Source organism: Typopeltis vanoorti, chromosome 9, assembly GCF_054136105.1.
Source record: "Typopeltis vanoorti isolate ZY-2024b chromosome 9, IOZ_Tvanoo_1.0, whole genome shotgun sequence".
Lineage (NCBI taxonomy): Eukaryota > Metazoa > Arthropoda > Arachnida > Uropygi > Thelyphonidae > Typopeltis > Typopeltis vanoorti.
This window is the reverse complement of record NC_143557.1, coordinates 36,314,931-36,333,766: the sequence shown is the minus strand read 5'-3', so window position 1 is coordinate 36,333,766 and position 18,836 is coordinate 36,314,931. Positions and strand designations below refer to the sequence as shown.

Genomic DNA, 18,836 nt, shown 5'->3' with positions numbered 1-18,836 from the left:
ATGATTGTAAATCTTTTTTTTAATGACATTAACTGTTGTTTGCGAGATTCTCCAAAATGGCTGATTTTACCATTTGTCCACTCTGCTGAAATTTTCATTCTCATGTGTTTATCGACGGCAAGACTTCCGACATCACAGCTCACTTTATAGCCCAACAAGTTATTCTCTATACAGCTACTCGTTTTTCTCGCAGAAGTCATTTTTCAGCAAAACTGTCCAACATTTGGGCTAATCATTATCAGAATCTTCTTCCTTTTGACAACGTGGATCTTCGGGCTTGGTTTCATGATCCTCTTCACCAAGTGTATTTTCGGTGCTAGTTTTCTGTTTTACAAGATCAAAAGTAGATTCAACAATTTCTGCTTCTTCAGCCTTCCTTTTTTTACTTATTGGCATAAAGTAACTACTTATTTTACTCATTTTGAACAATGATTGCACTGATTTAACTTAGATTAATTCAAAACTCACGTGAACACCTGCCTGTTGCAGAGTGAATATAGAACTGATAAACTGATATTGGAAACAATCAGAAGTGAACACAACTTCCTGTTTCCGGTTGCATACCAACCTATGAAACAGGAAAGCAGGGTACCAACTTATGAGTAATCAAAACTGAAAATTCAATTCGTGAACACAGTACCATCTATCAGTATATTTATAATACATTTTGCTGTCAATAAATCGCAAATTTTTAAAAACTTAAGAAAAAAGGTGCAGGTACTGTGTACCGTTGCATATCGCCAGAAAAAAAGCACTGCTTATAACTAAAGACAACAAGACAATATTGTACTCCGGATCAGAGGAGAAGCACGAAAAAGGAGTTACACTAATATTGAACCCTAAAGTAACCAAAAGTCTGCTGGAATGGGAACCAGTAAATGAGAGAATTATAAAAACCAGGTTCTATTCCAAATTTATCAAACTTTCTGTTGTGCAGGTTGATGCAGCTACTAATGATACAGATGAAGAAATAAAAGAATACTTTTATGAACAACTCCAAAAGGTAATAAATTATATTCCAAAACACGATATGATAATACTCATTGGCAATCTTAATGCAAAAGTGGGTAAAAGATCATGTGTAGAAGAAAACTCCTTAGGTTTCGAGGCTTGTGGAGACCGAGTTGAAAATTGTATGATGTTTGTATTCTTTTGTGAAATGAACAACTTTGACATTTGAGTAAGTAAATTCAAGCATAAAGAAATACATAAATTGACTTGGATTGTACCGGACGGTAGTACAAGAAACCAAATGAATCATGTTGCTATCAATAGTGAATTTGTAAGATCCATGCTTGATGTAAGAGTTAAACGTGGTGCAGATGTTGGTTCTGTTCACTTCTTATTAGTGACGAAGTTGAAATTAAAACTTAAGTGTATTAAGAAAGAAAAGAAGTTCAAGAACTGCATTTGATATTGAAAACTTAAAAAAAACTTAAGAGAAAAGTTTGCTTTGGAGATAAAGAACAGTTTCAATATATTAGAAACAGAGGAAAATCAAGATGTAATAGTAGAAAACAACAAAGTAGAAGAATATTGGAAAATTTTCAGGAATACTACAATGAAGTTGCTGAAGAAGTAAATGGTAAACAAAGAAAAATAAAGAATGGTTAACTGCAGAAACTTGGAAGATCATTGAAGAGAGAAAAAAGATTAAATCATTAATGAACAATACAAATTCAGAACGATTATATAAATTTATATTTAGTTCATTATAGCAGTCGTTATAATGAACTAAATAAAAGCATAAAGAGCTGACAAGAGAAAATATATTGATGAATTTACAAAAGAAGCGCAGCATGCTGCAGAAAATGGACAAATTAGACAACTTTATCAGATTATAAAATGAATCAATGGCAACAAAACAGCAATCCCTTCCTCCATTAGAGACAAACAAGGAAAGTTATTGATGATTGACTCCAAAATTAAAGCAAGATGGAGAGAATATTTTGATGAAACTTTGAATGTAAAGGTAAATACAGGATCTCAACAGGTGCAAAATATTACAACTAGTGTAATACCCACTTTGAACATTTCCAAAGACGAGATTTCGTTGAGCGAAGTCAAAGATGCCCTGAAGGCACTAGAATCTAACAAACCATGTGAAAATGATAACATCAGTGCCGAAATCTTAAAAATCCCCAAAAAAGGAGATTTGACCAAATGAAAACTGGAGAGGAATATGTTTGCTTTCAATTCCTGCAAAAGTTTTTACAAAAATTTTAATTAATAGATTAAAAAAGGAAATCCAAATTTATTAAGAGAAGAACAGGCAGGTTTCCTAACTGGTTGCAGAACCATCCAACAAATATTCACTCTTAGAAATATAATTGAACAATGTATAGAATTTCAAGCCCCACTTAACCTAAACTTCATCGATTTTAGTAAAGCATTTAACTCAGTAGACAGAGAGAAACTTTGGAAAATATTAGAAGAATATGGAATACCTTATAAATTTCTCAACATTATTAAGAATATGTATAATGGCAGCAAGTCTTGCTTGGAAGTAGATAGAAAACTTAGACTTCTTTATCATTGAAACTGGAGTTAGGCAGGGTTTTGTGTTCTGTAATTTTAATTGATTGGATTATGAAAAACTCAATCATCAAAAGAGAAGAATACATTGGAACTTTACAATGTATTCCTTGATTTTGCTGATGACATAATGTTCCTGCCCTCCAAACTAAATGACTTGCAGCTTAAAACTGACGACTTTGCTCGCTGTGCAGAAACTGTGGATCTTCTTGTAAACAAGAAGAAAACCAAGGTCATGCGAATAAATGAAAAACAAATAAAGAAATTAAGTTAAAAAAATGAAACAATGTGAAGATGTTGGTACTTTTACATACCTTGGATCAGTGATAAACAAGGGTGCACTGACAATGACGTTTTAAAAAGAATTGCTAAAGCACAAAATTGTTTCAGGTCATTAAATAAATTATGGAAAGCATCAAGTATTATAGTTAAAGTGAAAATTGTCAAATCAATGTCATATACTCACGTGCCCTCGAGGGTACAGAGGTCTGACATATGTCAGTTTACAGGCCGAAATTAACCCTGTGAGAATGGCCAGTCCTCAGCAGAGTGCCAACAACATCGAACAAATATACCCTTCCAACTACTAACTGTGCTCAGACTTGCTTAACTTTTTGCATGAGCCATTAGTAGCAGAGACTCTACCAATCGACCAACCTTTGCTGGCTAAAGTGAAAATTAATATCTATAAATCTATTGTATAAGCAGTACTGCTATACAGCTCTGAAACTTGGATACTTACCAAGGCACACAGTAATAAATTGGACATTTTCCAAAACAAATGTTTAAAAAGAATTTTAAAAATCTTCTAGCCAAATACAATCACTAACGAGGAACTTTTAAAGAAAATATTCTCCTAGTCAATATATGAAGAGATTCACCTAAGAAGATGGAAATGGACCAGACATGTTCTTCGCATGGGATAAACAGAATTCCCCAGGTAGCACTAAATTGGGCTCCAGAAGGAAGACACTCTAGAGGTCATCCAAAATTAACTTGGAGAAGAATGATGGAATCCAAAATGAAGGCGGCAAGATACATGAGTTGGGCAGAAGCAAGAGCAACTGCAAGGGACAGCGGCAGATGGAAAACCAGCATTGCAACCTTATGTGCCAGTAGACACTTGATGATGATGCTCTAGTAGAAAAAGTGTCTAAATGTATTCCAAGGTTAAATAAGGTAGGTGTGAAATGGGTGAATGAGGAGATTAAGTATGTGATACAGAGAAAAAGGGCATTATGGAGACAGCATAAGAGAAGTGGAAATAACCAATTCCATGAAATCTACAAAGACCAGGCAAGGAGGGTGACTTGGTTGGTAAGTGTAAAAAAGTGAGGTATGAGCAGCAGTTAGCTAATGAAGCCAAAAAAAATCCTAAGGCATTCTTTCAATATGTAGCCAACAAAAAAAAAAAAAGGATGATTATGGAAGGATGACATTGATCAGAGAAAATGGTATAAAGACAGCTGTTATGGAAGATATAATGGAGATACTTAATGACCAATTCATAAAGGTTTTCAATCTTGTGAATGTGACTTCATGGAGAGATTGAGAGCAGTTGATGATGGGGAGGAGAGACTGACTGTAAGTGAGCAAGAGGTGTATGGGGAGTTGAGCAAACTAGATTTTAATATAGCTGTGGGACTTGATAATATATCACTACATATTCTAAAGGAATGTGCCAGGGAAGATTTGCAGAGTCTGTTGGATAGGAGGAAGAGGGGAGATATGATAGAGACCTACATGTTAGTAAGGGGTTGTTATAGGATCAGTGTTGGAGAGGTACCATCTGACTCTTGGAATACAGAATACATTTAGACATTATTTCTACTAGATGGTTCTTGAAAATCACCTAAGCTGCATTGATCTCTTTTCCAGCTGACTCCTCATACCATGCTACACCCGTAAGCTGTCTCCTGAGCATAATCTCACTTAAGACCAATACATTTATTCCAGCAATGCTCCAGCACAATTATCCCATCCCTATAGTGGTTCTCAGTAAGATCTGCAAAATACCCCTCTACAGCTGCAATCACCTCTTGATTCAAAGAAAAACGCTGACCAGAGAGGAAGAGTTTTAGTTTTGGGAAGAGATAGAAGTCAGATGGAGTCAAATCTGGGGAATAGAGTGGATGTTCCAACAATTCATAGTGCAGATCCCTGAATTTTCCCATTGCCAAAACACCTTTGTGGGCAGGTGCATTGTCCTGATGAAAGATGATTTTTTTCTTCTGCAAATTGGGTCTTTTCTGACGACTTTTTTTCGTCTAGTCTGGTTAAAAGATCAGAATAATATTCCCCGGTTATTGTTTTAACCTTTTCAAAATAAGTAATAAACAAAATGCCTTTAGCATCCCAAAACACCGATGCCATGACCTCTCCTGCTGATGGAACCGACTTTGTCTTCTTTGGCACTGAACAACCGGCTTCTGTCCACTGTTTTGACCGCTGGTTGGATTCTGGTGTGTAATGATGAATTCAAGTCTCATCCATAGTAATAAATCAACACACAAAATCAGTTTTATTCTTGTTAAAACGCTCCAAGCACTGTTCAGAGATTTTCATGCGAGTGCATTTTTGATCTGCTGTGATTTTGATTCTTCGTGCAAAATTTATCCTATACATTCTTTTGAAATGCCTATAGTCTCAGCAATTTCACACACTTTGACTAGCCAGTCATCCAATATCATATCATGCGCTTGATCAATGTTTTCTGGTGGTGTTATACTTTTTAGACTTCCTTCACGTGGATCATCTTCAAGGCTGGTATGGCCACATTTAAACTCGGCAGCCCATTTCTTAATTGTCGATTTGAAGTTCATAAACTTTTATGAACTTCAAATGAATTTCTTTTGGTGTTAAACCTTCTTTTATAAAGAATTTTATAATTGCACTATGCTCAATTTTATCCATTTCAAGGGATACAGACAACACTTTTGCTTCTACTTGATAGAATGACTTGCTATTTCACATGGATGCTTATGACAGATGTACCAACTCTTGCCGATAGTGTTGCCATCTATGGTTGAGGCTGAGAACTTTTCAGACCACCCTCATATTTTTTTTTTTCTTCTTCTTTATTTAATATATAATTAGTTTAGCAGAGTTGTGATTGGATACGAATATCATGTCAGATATATATCATATTATATACATCATATTAATGATGTATTGATTCACATTCTGTTATAAATCATTTTTCTCTTTCCAGATTAATAATAAAATCAGTGAAGATATAGAAGAATTGACTTCTAAATGGGCCTTATGGTCACAATCTATAAAGAGAATTGAAGGTAAGAATCTTATTTCGTCCCTCATCAGAACCATATATCAGCAAAATAAATTCTGCTGCCTGAAGTAATTGAAAGGACAAAACCTATCATCAGATCAAATGAAAAAGACTGGCAAGTGTTTTGAAAACCCAGCGATTTCAACAAGAAGAAAAAGTACAGTTATATAAGAAGGATGCAACCTTTTTTCTTTAAAAGTGAGCCTTACTGGCAATTATCTACTAGTGTCCATCAAAATTCTCGGCTTTATAATATTTTATATAATATTCTTTATAATATTTTCTTATTTTAAAATTTACGTTCATGGCATATATTATTATAAAGGTATCGCCATGGAGTCAGAATGCTCATTCCAGGAGATCCATTATTCACATACTAGACATTATGCACACAGTACTTGTCATCCCTCTCCTTAAACTAGTTCACCGACAAAGTACTCACTTTCACCTCTGGCAAACCATTCACCTCCCAGTAAGCAAAAAATTTAGACCTAACACTCTTGCTAACCAAACTCTTCCACAGTTTCCATGGGTGACCCCTCATTCTCTTTCTCTTGCTGGCATGTACCGAAAAAAGTCTTCAACATCAACCCTATAAAATTCCATCAATAACTTATATGCCTTTATCATGTCTCCTTGTTTTCACCTATCAGCCAGTTTTTGACGCCCACAAACCCACACTCTATTCTCATGACAACAATGGTATTATCTTTGATGGACAGCGTGGATTTGCTCAAGAGAAGTCATGTTTTAGTAATCTACTTACTTATTACAATAAGGTGACTGCTTCCATGGACAGAGGAGAAGGATACACAGTAATATACTTAGATTTTGCAAAGGCTTTTGATAGATTACTGCATGATAAGTTCATAGTCAAACTGGTGCATGATTGGTGCATTGGATTGGAGACTGGCTATCTGATAGGTATTAACAAGTTGTGTATGGGGGAGTGATATCCAGGAAAAGGAAAGTCACTGGTAGTGGGCCTCAGGGGTCTGGTTTTAGGGCCATTGCTGTTTAACTTTTATATTAATGATATTGGTGAAGATTTGGATGGAAATATTCAGTTGTTTGCAGATGATGCAAAGTTGGGGTGAACCATGAAGAGTAGCGAAGATGTTGTGGCCTTGCAAGAAGACTTGAATAAATTGAGTGATTGGGAATGCGGATGCGAGTTCAATGTTGCAAAATGTAAGGTTTTAAAATTTGGAAAACAAAAATGGGATGCAGTATGCTTGGTGAGGATATATTGTCGGTGGTGGAGGAAATAAGAGATCTGGGGGTGATAGTGGTTGAGGATCTGAAATTTAGGGGACACATCGCCAAAATTGTGAAGACAACACAAAGACTTCTGGGAATGATGCGGAGGACACTGACGTGTAGAAGTAGGGAGATTCTTGTTCCATTGTATAAGGCTTTGATTAGGCCACAGATGGACTATTGTGCCCAGATTTGGTCACCTGGTTTTCAGAAGGAGAAAGAGATGTTGGAGAAGGTCCAGAGGTGACTGACTAAGGTAGTTTCTAACCTCGAGTATGAGGAAAGATTGAGAAGATGCAACTTGTAGAGTCTGGTAGTCAGGAGGAAGAGGGGGAGATATGATAGAGACCTAAGTTAGTAAGGGTTGTTATAGGATCAGTGCTGGAGAGGTTCTACCAAAAATAAGAGATCAGGGGAGAACCAGAGGTCATCCCTGGAAGCTGTGTAAGGAGGGTGTGAGTAGGGGAGTGAGAAGCAGATTTTTTTAGTGCAGAGTTGTGAATGATTGGAATGCCTTACCTGAGAGTGTGGTGTCTGCAGAGAATTCGAGTGTGTTTAGCATGGTATGATGATCTGTGTGTTTGATAAAAGGACCTCCTAAATGAGTCTTTGACTCCATGGGGTCTTGAATAATAATACTAATTATATAGACCTGCTACAACTTTTGCCACTAACCTCTGGATCCTTTCCTCTACTTCTTGATCTCCACGGAATCCAGGTGATGAGATCTGCAATCAGTAATCCAGATGTGGCCTTATAAAAGAGAACATTAACTTTTCTATCATTGCTTGTTAGGGTGTTCTTCAACAACCATTTAATCTGATGTGCTGTTTTGGCTACCTTTGCAGTATCTCCTCTAAACTTCAACAGCCTATCACTAATAGCCCCCGAAATTCCTGGCCTCATCATTTCACAAAGGTTATTTCCATCAATATAGTAAACAGCTTGTGAACTCTTCTTCTCACAGTTCATCACCTTACACTTGGCCAAATTAAACAGGCAGCCATTTATTTACCTTTGCTCATAGTGCTAGTCTTTTAAGTCATCCAGCAGGATCTCAATATCACCTTCATTGACTGTCACTCTAACCAATTTTGCATCATCATCAACACACAACTGAATATTTCATGTCAGATCATTTCCTCTATCACTCACACACAAATTCAACAACAGATGACCAAGTACTGAGGTACACCACTAGTCACTTGCCATTTCCTGAACTCAACCCTCCATAAACTACTCTTTGATATTTGTCCATCAACCATCCTCTAATCCATTATATAGTGAAATATGTGGAGTATTCATAACTAACATACACGCGTAACCACAGTAATTAAATTATTTTTAGTAAGTAAATATTTCATCTCTTAAGTATCTTAGGACATCATCAGTACAGTTATTTCAAACAATACTAGGAATAACATACAGTTAGGGCACATGCTTACAATGGAATCCCACTATGTGCACAGTAGCATGTTATAGAATTAAATTAAAATAAATAAAGAATTAATAGAGGGTGATAAAAAAAATAACAGATACAAAATAAAATAATAAAAAAAAATAAATTAGACATATCCTGTGTAGCTCAGTGAATGTGGTGTTTACACATCATAGCTCTTGACCACATGAAGGAAGACTTGCTTTCGAATCTAGTCAGCGACTAGAGGAAATTTTTCTAAGCCTTTTTTTCGACCAATTCCCAAGTTAGTCTATCTCTGGCACAGGCAAGCGGGTTTTAAGGGGGAGCCTGTGTAGCTCAGTGGATGTGGCGTTTGCACACCACAGCACTTGACTGTACGAAGGAAGAGTTAGTTTCGTGTGTAGTTGGCAACTAGAGGAAATTTTTCTAAGCCTTTTTTTGACCGGTTACCAAGTTAGTCGATCTCTGGCATGGTCAAGCAGGTTTTTTTCTCTCGGAAACTCTGGTTATTCATCACATAAACTCAAGAAAATTGACCATAGAGCCCACACTATTTCAGACATTAAATATATTATGTTAGGGTTAGGGATCATGAGGTGGCGGCACTTGTTGAGCCATTCTCTTCACTGCGTGCCGCTTAATTAGTGATAGCCTTGGGGCAGCTATCTCCGATTGGGTACCAGTGAAGATTTAACTGCCCACTCAGTCATCAAAAGTTAGTGCTAAAATGGCTTCTCCTACTCACTATATGGGAATAAAAAGGTGTTAGCCAATTTTTTTTTTTTTTAAACATAAACGCTCATGTTTATATAAGGATCTAAATGCATCTCTGAACATTAACCGTCAAACTGTCTTGCACAAGACGGAGTTGAAAACTCAAACCATAGGATCAAATGGAAAAACACCAAACTTCTACTTATATCCTTATATAAACATGAGTGTTTATATAAAGAAAGTGCTGAAGTCCTACATCACAGACCCAACTTAAACCATAATGACATTCTTATTATCCCTGAAGTCTGGGAAATTGCAATCCTTAATTGTGTAAAATAAATTTATGCATGTTATTTTATTTTAATTTAATCTAATTTATTTTTTATCAGATATATTTATTTTAATTTAATTCTATAACACACTACTGCATGCATATTGGGTTTCCATCATAAGCATGCGCCCCATTTCCATGTTATTTCTAGTATTGTTTGAAATAACTGTACTGATGATGTCCTAAGATACTTAGGAAGAAATATTTACTGATTAAAAAATAATTTAATTACTGTGGCTACGTGTGTATGTTTAGTTATCCTCTTATCCAAATTACGAGATTTATATCCATCCCGATTTGCTCCAGTTTATTCAGCATTTATGTGGAATCCAACAGTATCACTGAGTAACCATTTTTCTTATCCAGCTCCATTGTCACTTTATTATAAAAAAGTGGAGAAATTACTAAGGCAAAATCTTTCCTTCATAAGACCATTTGGCTCTCTTATAAAGTATTATACTCCTATCCACCAACTCCTAAATTCTGTATTTTACCAATTTCTCCAATACCTTAAACCACCCCTCTTGAGATGCTGATTGGCGTTATAATTGCCTCCTGAGATGCTGATAATTAGCTGCTTCTCTCTTAGAACCTCCTTTATGCAGTGGAACTATTTTTCTTTCCTAGCACTATATTTGCACTTTCTCAGTACTGAGGCTTAAACTACACAGCATGGTCAGAGAAGCGATAATTCTTCTCCACATTCTCCTAATTCACAGACCGATGTGCCATTTAATCTCATGGCCATGTTCTCATTGAGGTTTTCGATATTTCAAGTACCTCCATTTCTTCAATCAATATCATATCTGGCATTGTGACATCACCAGCTAGATGGTACACTCTTACAAAATTTGTTGTTTCAAGGATACTTGTGACATAAGACTGAATGATATAATCACGTAATCACAAGAAAGATATTTATTTAACCAAATATTTCGGTCTGGAAATAGCAGACCATCGTCAGTGGTATTACAAGAACAATTTAAAAAATACAAGCTAGAATACTAACAATAGATCGTTAAAATTAGAACACGGCGCGTGATGTTATATCACTAAGTATGAAACGGAATATTTTGAAGTAGAAACATGATTGAATTTGCTATTTAAAAAAAAAAAAAAAATTAATTAATGAGTAATCTTGATTAGACTTTCCCAGATTTTTGATATAGATATACAGTCATTACGATTCAGGTTGGGGCGATGGAGCAAGGCCTCCACACTTTCCTTGAACAAATGTTCGAACCTATAATGGGATCTATGTAAGTGGCGAGTCCTGGACCAAAGGATTCTGTGGTCAGTTTCAATCCCATGTTGAGCCAATCCAGACTTTTCAGGTTTGTTGTGAAGAATGGATGATTGATGTTCTTGGATTCTTTTTTCAAGAGAACGTCCAGTTTGTCCAAAATAAGAGAGATCACAGTTGCACGGAATTTGATAAACTCCAGGAAGAGATAAAGTTGAGCGTTTGTCTTTAGGAGAAGGAAAATGAGAAGACAATTTGTTAATAGCTGAATATGTAGTTGTTAAATCATATTTCTTTAAAATTCTTGCGATAGGTTCTGAAATACCAGAGATATAAGGAATAGGCACTCGACGTATTGAAACTTTGTTGTATTGTGGAGGATTATAAGAATTGAGAAGACGTTGAGTACTTTTTTCAGAAATGCCATTGAGTTTCATGTGTTGTTGGATAGCAGAAAGTTCTTTCTGTAAATAATCGAAAGTAGAACAATTAGTTTTGGCTCTTTTGATGAGGCATTTTATAATTCCTGTTTTTTGACATGGATGATGGGCTGATTCTTTAAGAATATAACGACCTGTGAATGTTGGTTTCCTGTATACTGTAGTTGTAAGAATATTTGAAGGTGATCGGATGAGGAGAACGTCTAAAAAAGCTAACTGGTTGTTTTCTTCTAATTCCATAGTAAACTTTATGCGATGATGCAAGGAATTAATACTGTTTAAAAAAGAAGGTAAAGCGTTTTTGCTGTGAGGCCAAATGGTTGTTTTCTTCTAATTCCATAGTAAACTTTATGCGATGATGCAAGGAATTAATACTGTTTAAAAAAGAAGGTAAAGCGTTTTTGCTGTGAGGGCGAATAGTAAATATGTCATCTATATATCTTACCCAAAAAGATGGTTGAGGGAAAATAGATGCGAAGAGGACTTTTTCTAAATGTTCTAAATAAAAGTTGGCTAAAGCCGGAGAAAGAGGACTTCCCATGGCCGTTCCTTCTACTTGGCTATAAAATTTGTTTTGACATACGAAATATCCAGAATGTATTACGAAATCGAATAGTTTTATAATATCTCGAGGAAAGATGTCAGCAAGTAATTTTAAACTTTCCTTGAGAGGTACATTGGTATATAAAGATTCTATATCAAAACTAACCATAAGATCTGTAGCTTGTAATGAGACATTTTTTAATTTTTGTAAGAAATCTGAGGAGTTTTTTAAAAAAGAATTAGAGTTGCCAATGTAAGATTTCAATAATTTAGCTAGATATTTGGCTATATGGTAAGTAGGAGAATCAATGCAATCTACTATTGGACGAAGAGGATAGTCAATCTTATGGATTTTTGGAAGGCCATAAAATCTAGGAGGTCTTGCAAAATGAGTTTTAAGTCTTTCAATTGTGTCTTTATCCAAACTGATGACTTCATCAAGGAGAGAATTTAATTTCTTTAGTTGTCTGTTGGTTGGAAATATTTGGTTAAATAAATATCTTTCTTGTGATTATGTGATTATATCATTCAGTCTTATGTCGCAAGTATCCTTGAAACACAAATTCTTATCCTTCATGGGGAAAATGCTACCAAAATAACTTGTAAATTAGGAAAACTTTCAGTTATACAAGGTAGGTTACGAGCAAAGATTAATTTCTTAAAAAAGTGCCACGACAACAAGATTATTCCCAATTTCGCTAAGATTAAAGAAACAATAAAATCTCCTGGAGCTCATAATATTTACTGGAACACTAGTTTATCTCTAATCCGTAATCAACTTAAAGCTGCTAAACGTGACCTTGCTATTCACAGTCATCAGATTTCTGATTTGCACACCTATATATCCACAAATTTGGATCCACATCTTTCTCACATAGTTCTAAATGTAGCTAAACGTTCTACTCAAGGTGCTTATGATAAACTAAGTCAACATCTTAACCGTAAATATGAAGCTCTTTCGTCTCTAGACAATCCAAGCCATTCATAACTCCAGATAATTGGATTGTAAATATATCTGGACGTCCTTTGACTAAAAGCGAAACCCTCATCCTGTCAAAAGGATATGATTTTTCTATTGTTCCAAATAAAATACCATATCTAGATTTCCTAGTTAATATTGAGAGGAATCGTAATCATCTAACCAGTGATAAAACTAATGCTCTTCACCTAGAAGTCGCTTTGTCTCTACTTAAGGCTAAACTTCCTCCTTCCAACACATCTCCTTCTGAAATGAAATCTTTACAGTCCTTGAGAAAAAATAATCATTATCACTAAAGCTGACAAGGGAAAAGCAACAGTAGTTATGGACTCAGCAAATTACAGAAGAAAACTTTCTCTTTTGCTTCGAGATCACTGCACATATCAAGAAACTGATTATAATCCAACCAACAGACAACTAAAGAAATTAAATTCTCTCCTTGATGAAAGTGAAGGTGTAGTAGTAAGTGTTTCAACAGTGAGTGCCAGTTAGGTAGTCAGAACAAAGCAAGTGCTACTAGATTAGACAGTATCGATGGTACCAGAAAACAATTTTGGAATTAATGTTGAACATTCAGAGGTGGAATTGAGCAGAACAGAGTGGACCTTAATATGAAAATAACATGCTCGATGTCATCATTCATAGGATGAAGCACAAAATTGCAAAAACAGCAAGAGATGATTCATCTTCTTATTATTATTTAGAGAGACCTCCAGGGAGTCATGGACTCATTAAGGGAGGCCACATACAACACACACCAGCTATCATACTTATTCTTGAATTCACTCACACTGCTTTCACACACAACATCCAATGGCAATCCATTCCAATATGCACCACCCTATGAGAGAAAAATTTAGCCCTCACCCCCTTTTTAGTGGCATTCATTCTCAGCTTTCAAGGATGTCCTCTTGTTCTTTTTCCACCCTCCATAAAATGAAAAATTCCATTAACTGAAATCCTGTATGACCCTTTCAGAAGTTTGTAGGTCTCAGTCATATCACCCCTCTTTCTCCTTTTTGCTAGTGTCTGCAGTCTACAAATTCTCAATTTGTCTTCATAATCAGTATTGCTCAATCCTGATATCATTTTTAACACTCCTTTGCACTCTCTCCACTATATCAGACAACAGAAACCAGGAGACCAGACCTGCACACAATAGTCCAAGTGAGGTCCTATCAAAGTCTTGTAAAGAGGCAAAATGACATTCTTATATTTACATATTAAAGTTTTCATTTCAGCATTGCAATTTACTTTTGAGTTATATTTGCAATCTTTGCTACATGGCCCCTCTTACCCCTCCCTCTCACCTGACTTATCACACCCTATATAAAAAATTCTACCCATTTTCAAACCTTGATTGAAAATCTAACTATAAATACTACAGATATTATTATTATTACACCCTCCATGGAGTCGACAGACTCATTGTGGGAGATTCATTCAACTGACAACATATTTATCATATAGAATCTTAAAGTCCTTAACATTCTTTGCATTAACAACACATTCTGGCATTGCATTCCATTCACTGACAGTTCTCCATGTAAATAATCTACTCCTCACACCCTTCTTTACCACACTTTTACATAACTTCCAGGAATGATCTCTGGTTCTTTCCCTCTCACCTTCTTCTCTTTTTATAATCCCCTCTGGATTAATCTGATAAAATCCTCTCACTAACTTAAACGTCTCTATCATATCACCTTTCTTCCTCCTATACACCAAACTCTGCAATCCACATCTCTTCAAGCTCTCTTCACAGCCAGCATTCCAAACTCCGGATATTTTCTTAGTCACTCATCTTCAGACCCTCTCCACATCTCAGTGAAAACCAGGTGACCAGATCTGAGCACAATAGCCCAAGTGTGGTCTGACCGATGCCTTATACAGTGGCACAACCACTTCCTCATCCTTGCATGTTAGAGTACTTCTTATCATAGCAGCGCTACAATATGCAACCTTTTCAACACTATCAATATGCCCTTTAAACTTCAGTCAAATTATATATCCTTCTAATTCTATTCCTGACATCACATCCTCCTCAGACAACCAAGTTTCACTTATTCCAGTTATTTTTTGGGCATATCATCTCAATCAATGCTACACACTCAGCCCTCTTGTTTTGAATACTCCTTATATTCATATATAAACATAACAATCGCTGTGTGTTTGAGGCCATCCTACCAGCACAACATTCTCTATTCTAGCTGCTATACTACACCTCTCTCTTTGGTTTTGGGGTTTTGGGGGTACATTGAAGGAGCCTCCTCGTAGATTGTGTTATATACAAAGGCGATCACTCAGAATCACAATCGGGCATACCCTGGGCAACGTTGAAACTCAACGTTGGCTAATCCTTCAGCTACTGGAACAATCATGTGAACTATAAATTGGCCTTCTTCAAGGCTTGCTTTTAAGACGACTTCAATAAATATTGAAGGACTGTCATCTGAAAAGGAAGTTTTATTAGCAGACATGTGTGATACATGCAAATGTGATGTTTTAGTTATCCAGGAGACACATCGAGAGGTAAACAGCAGTAGACCAAAAATTCATGGCATGAAATTAGTAGCTGAGAGACCATGCAAGCAATATGGTAGTGTTATATTTGCTAAACCAGACTTGGATATTAAATCTATACATATGACATCCCATAATAATATAGAGATATTAACCATCGAGATCAAGTCCTGCACAATCACATCGGTATATAAGCCACCTAATGAAGATTTCGTCTTCAAAGAACCTGCCAACTTTAACGCCCAGAAGGTTAAAATAATACTCTGAGACTTTAATTGTCAGAGTTTAATATGGGGCTACAAAATGACTGACAGGAATGGTGCTGAGCTGGAAAATTGGGCTGAGAGAGGAGGACTGAAGCTGATCCACGATCCCCAGTTAAGATCATCATTCAATAGTGGAAGGTGGAGAAGAAGCTATAATCCAGATAACATCTTTATCAGTGAACATGTAGCTGTGCAAGCGATGAAGATAGTAGAAGAGCCGATACCAAGAACTCAGCACAGACCTGTCGCTTGTGAAGTCAGAGCTGTTATCAATCCAGAGATAGTACCTTTTAAGTGACGATTTAATTTTAAAAAAGCAAGATGGGATGGATTTGTGAAGGAACTCGATCAGACAGTAAACACTCTTGAAGCAGATCCAAGGAACTATGAAGAGTTCGTGAATACCATCAAAATAGTATCTCGGCGGCACATACCATGACGTTGCAGAACTCAATATATCGCTGGGCTTAATGAAGACCAGATGGAACAACTAAAAGAATATAAAATCAGATATGACAAGGATCCTTTTGCTGTAGACACAATTGAGGCAGGCGAAAAACTGATGGACAAACTCACGGATGGTAGAAAGAAGAGATGGATGAAGCTACTGCAGGATTTGGATATGAAACAGAACAGCAGACGAGCATGGAAACTGGTGAAGAATTTAAGCAACGATCCAACTAAAACTCCAGTTTATGCAACAGAGGTCACGCCAAACCAGATCGCTTACCAGCTGTTATTGAATGGCAAGACAGACAAGAAGATACTGAAAACCAATCTTACGTGCATTAAAGAAGCTGAAGCTAATTCATTAGCCTCTCCATTCTCTGAAGAACTAAGAAATGCTATATATCACCTGAAAGAGAATAGAGCTGCTGGTCCGGATGACATTCGGACAGAACAGATAAATCGTTTCGGTCTGATAACCATCCAATGGCTGGTGAAATTGATGAATAGGTTTGTAGAATCTCTTCAGTTGCCCAAATTATGGAGGAAAGCTCAAGTGGTAACTTTACTTAAACCAGGAAAGGAACCTACAGAGTCGAAGAATTTTTGTCCTGTTTCTCTCCTCTACCACTTGTATAAAGCTTTTGAACGAATGATTCTGAAAGAATAGCAGCAAACATTGACGAGAAACTTGGCAAAAATTCTTCAACTCTGTAGGTTCCTTTCCTGGTTTAAGTAAAGCTACCACTCGAGCTTACCTCCATAATTTGGGCAACTGAAGAGATTCTCAAGAGATAACCCAAGCAAGCCGGTTTTCTTCCGGGAAAGTCCTGCTGTGGCCAAATTCTGAATCTCACGCAGCACATCGAAGATGATTACGAGAAGAAGCTTGCGACTGGAGCAGCTTTTATTGATCTTTCAGCAGCATATGACACTGTTAATCACAAGAAACTGTTGGTCATGCTGTACCAAATAACAAAAGATTTTCACCTCATGAATGTAGTTAAAACCATGCTCCAGAATCGACGATACTGTGCAAGGAAAGAAGATCAGATGGAGAAATCAGAAGAATGGTTTACCTCAAGGCAGCATATTGGCCCTGATGCTCTACAACATTTATACTAATGATCAGCTAACCCACCCACAAGTGAGGAGGTTTATCTATGCCTACGACACAGCTGTGATCATAGGCATAGATAAACTTCCTTAAGTCAAGCAAGGAGTTTTGAAGAAGTTGAGAAGAGGCTGACAGAAGTCTTAGAAACACTCTCCACCTACTATGAGACCAATTGCTTGAAGCCTAATCCAAACAAAACTCAGGTTTGCCTTTTCCATCTCTGCAATAAGGAGGCAAAATGCCAGTTAAACATTGTCTGGAGAGGAAAACGCCTCGAACACTGCAGCAACCCCAAATATCTTGGAGTTAACCTGGATCATACCTTGTCGTATAAGGTACATTGCCTGGAACTAAAAGGAAAAATCTATGCAAGAAATAACATCATAAGAAAAATGACTGGCATGACGTGGGGAGCTCAACCAGAGGTACTTCGCTCGACAGCTTTGGCATTGTGTTTTGCTGCAGGGGAGTACGTTGGCCCAGTGTGGGAGGCATCCGCCCATGCTAAACCCATGGATGTGGCTTTAAATTATACCATTAGGATCATAACCGGATGCCTAAGACCAACCCCAGTCAACAAGCTGTATCCCTTAGCAGGCATAGCGCCACCAGGCATTAGACATAAAGTGGCCAGTGAGATGGAGAAAAAAAAGCAGATGATGGATGAAAGACATTCAATGTACGGCCTATCATCAAGGCTTCTCGACTCAAATTGAGGTGTAGTTTTATGCAAAGAACTAAACCATTGATCCATAAACCTGAGGAGTGATGCCTTGTTCTATGGAGGGAATCGGTTCAACTTCGAGAAGTCCCCATAATTAAGGAAGAGTTAACCCTGGGATATTACCTACCCTATAGCGCCTGGAGGACTCTGAACCGTCTTAGAGTGGGAGTGTCCAGATGCAGAAGTAATGATGAAATGGGGTTATGCAGATGATGATGATAGCTGTGACTGTGGAGACGTCCAAACTGACGATCATCTTTTATGTTGCCCAAATCTAACCGATGTGTGCTCCACAGATGACATTCTGATGGTCAATGACAAGGCGATACAAGCCACTGTTTTTTGAATGGAGAGGATATGATTGGTGTTACGGTCTCGGAAAATAAAGTAAGTCTTCTGTTTGTCCATGTTTGCTCCCATTTCTAATTGCTCTAATCTATCCAGACACCTTTCACTTATGTTAACACTTTCCTTCTTTTCATTTACCCAAACAGTCCACAGATCTTGCACATTTTTCAGTGAATACATATAGCAGTTTTTGCAATGCATCTGTGAAAAATCCAAGGCAAAGCCAGACTTTCGTACAGTAGCCTTCTGTGCCACTGACATATGTTTCTTTATGGACACCATCTTTAGAATCTGAGGTAGTACAACAAACAAGGAGCAAAACACAATATAAGCAACAAAAAAATTTCAACAACAACACCACTAAAGGACACTTAAAAAAAATGCAGCATAACTGCGACATAAAGGCCACACTATACATTAATTAAAAACACTTTTTTTTATCACTACGCTCGCTTGCGACATTAGTGCCACATGTCATATATTGGTAAACTTTGACATCACGCCACTGTTTATAATATTCTCCTAAATGTAAACATAACACTTTTAAAAAATGTTTTTCCTTCTGATAACTTAGAGATCTTTTCCTTGGTCATCAATTCTGGTTAGTTTTCTTGGAATAATAAAATTTACAAACAGATAGAGGGAACTGCTGTGGGT

At 36.7% G+C, this 18,836-nt stretch overlaps 1 protein-coding gene across 4 annotated transcripts in view; it reads left to right on the top strand.

The window, feature by feature from the left end:
* The window catches only part of LOC150102971 (transmembrane channel-like protein 7), a 407,541-nt gene that overhangs the window by 114,519 nt on the left and 274,186 nt on the right, over positions 1–18,836 (top strand). For all 4 annotated transcript variants that reach the window (XM_090398590.1, XM_090398591.1, XM_090398592.1 and 1 more), the window contains one exon: positions 5,747–5,828. In XM_090398590.1, the coding sequence (XP_090254716.1) occupies positions 5,747–5,828 (82 nt within the window). The remainder of the gene's footprint in view (positions 1–5,746; positions 5,829–18,836) is intronic.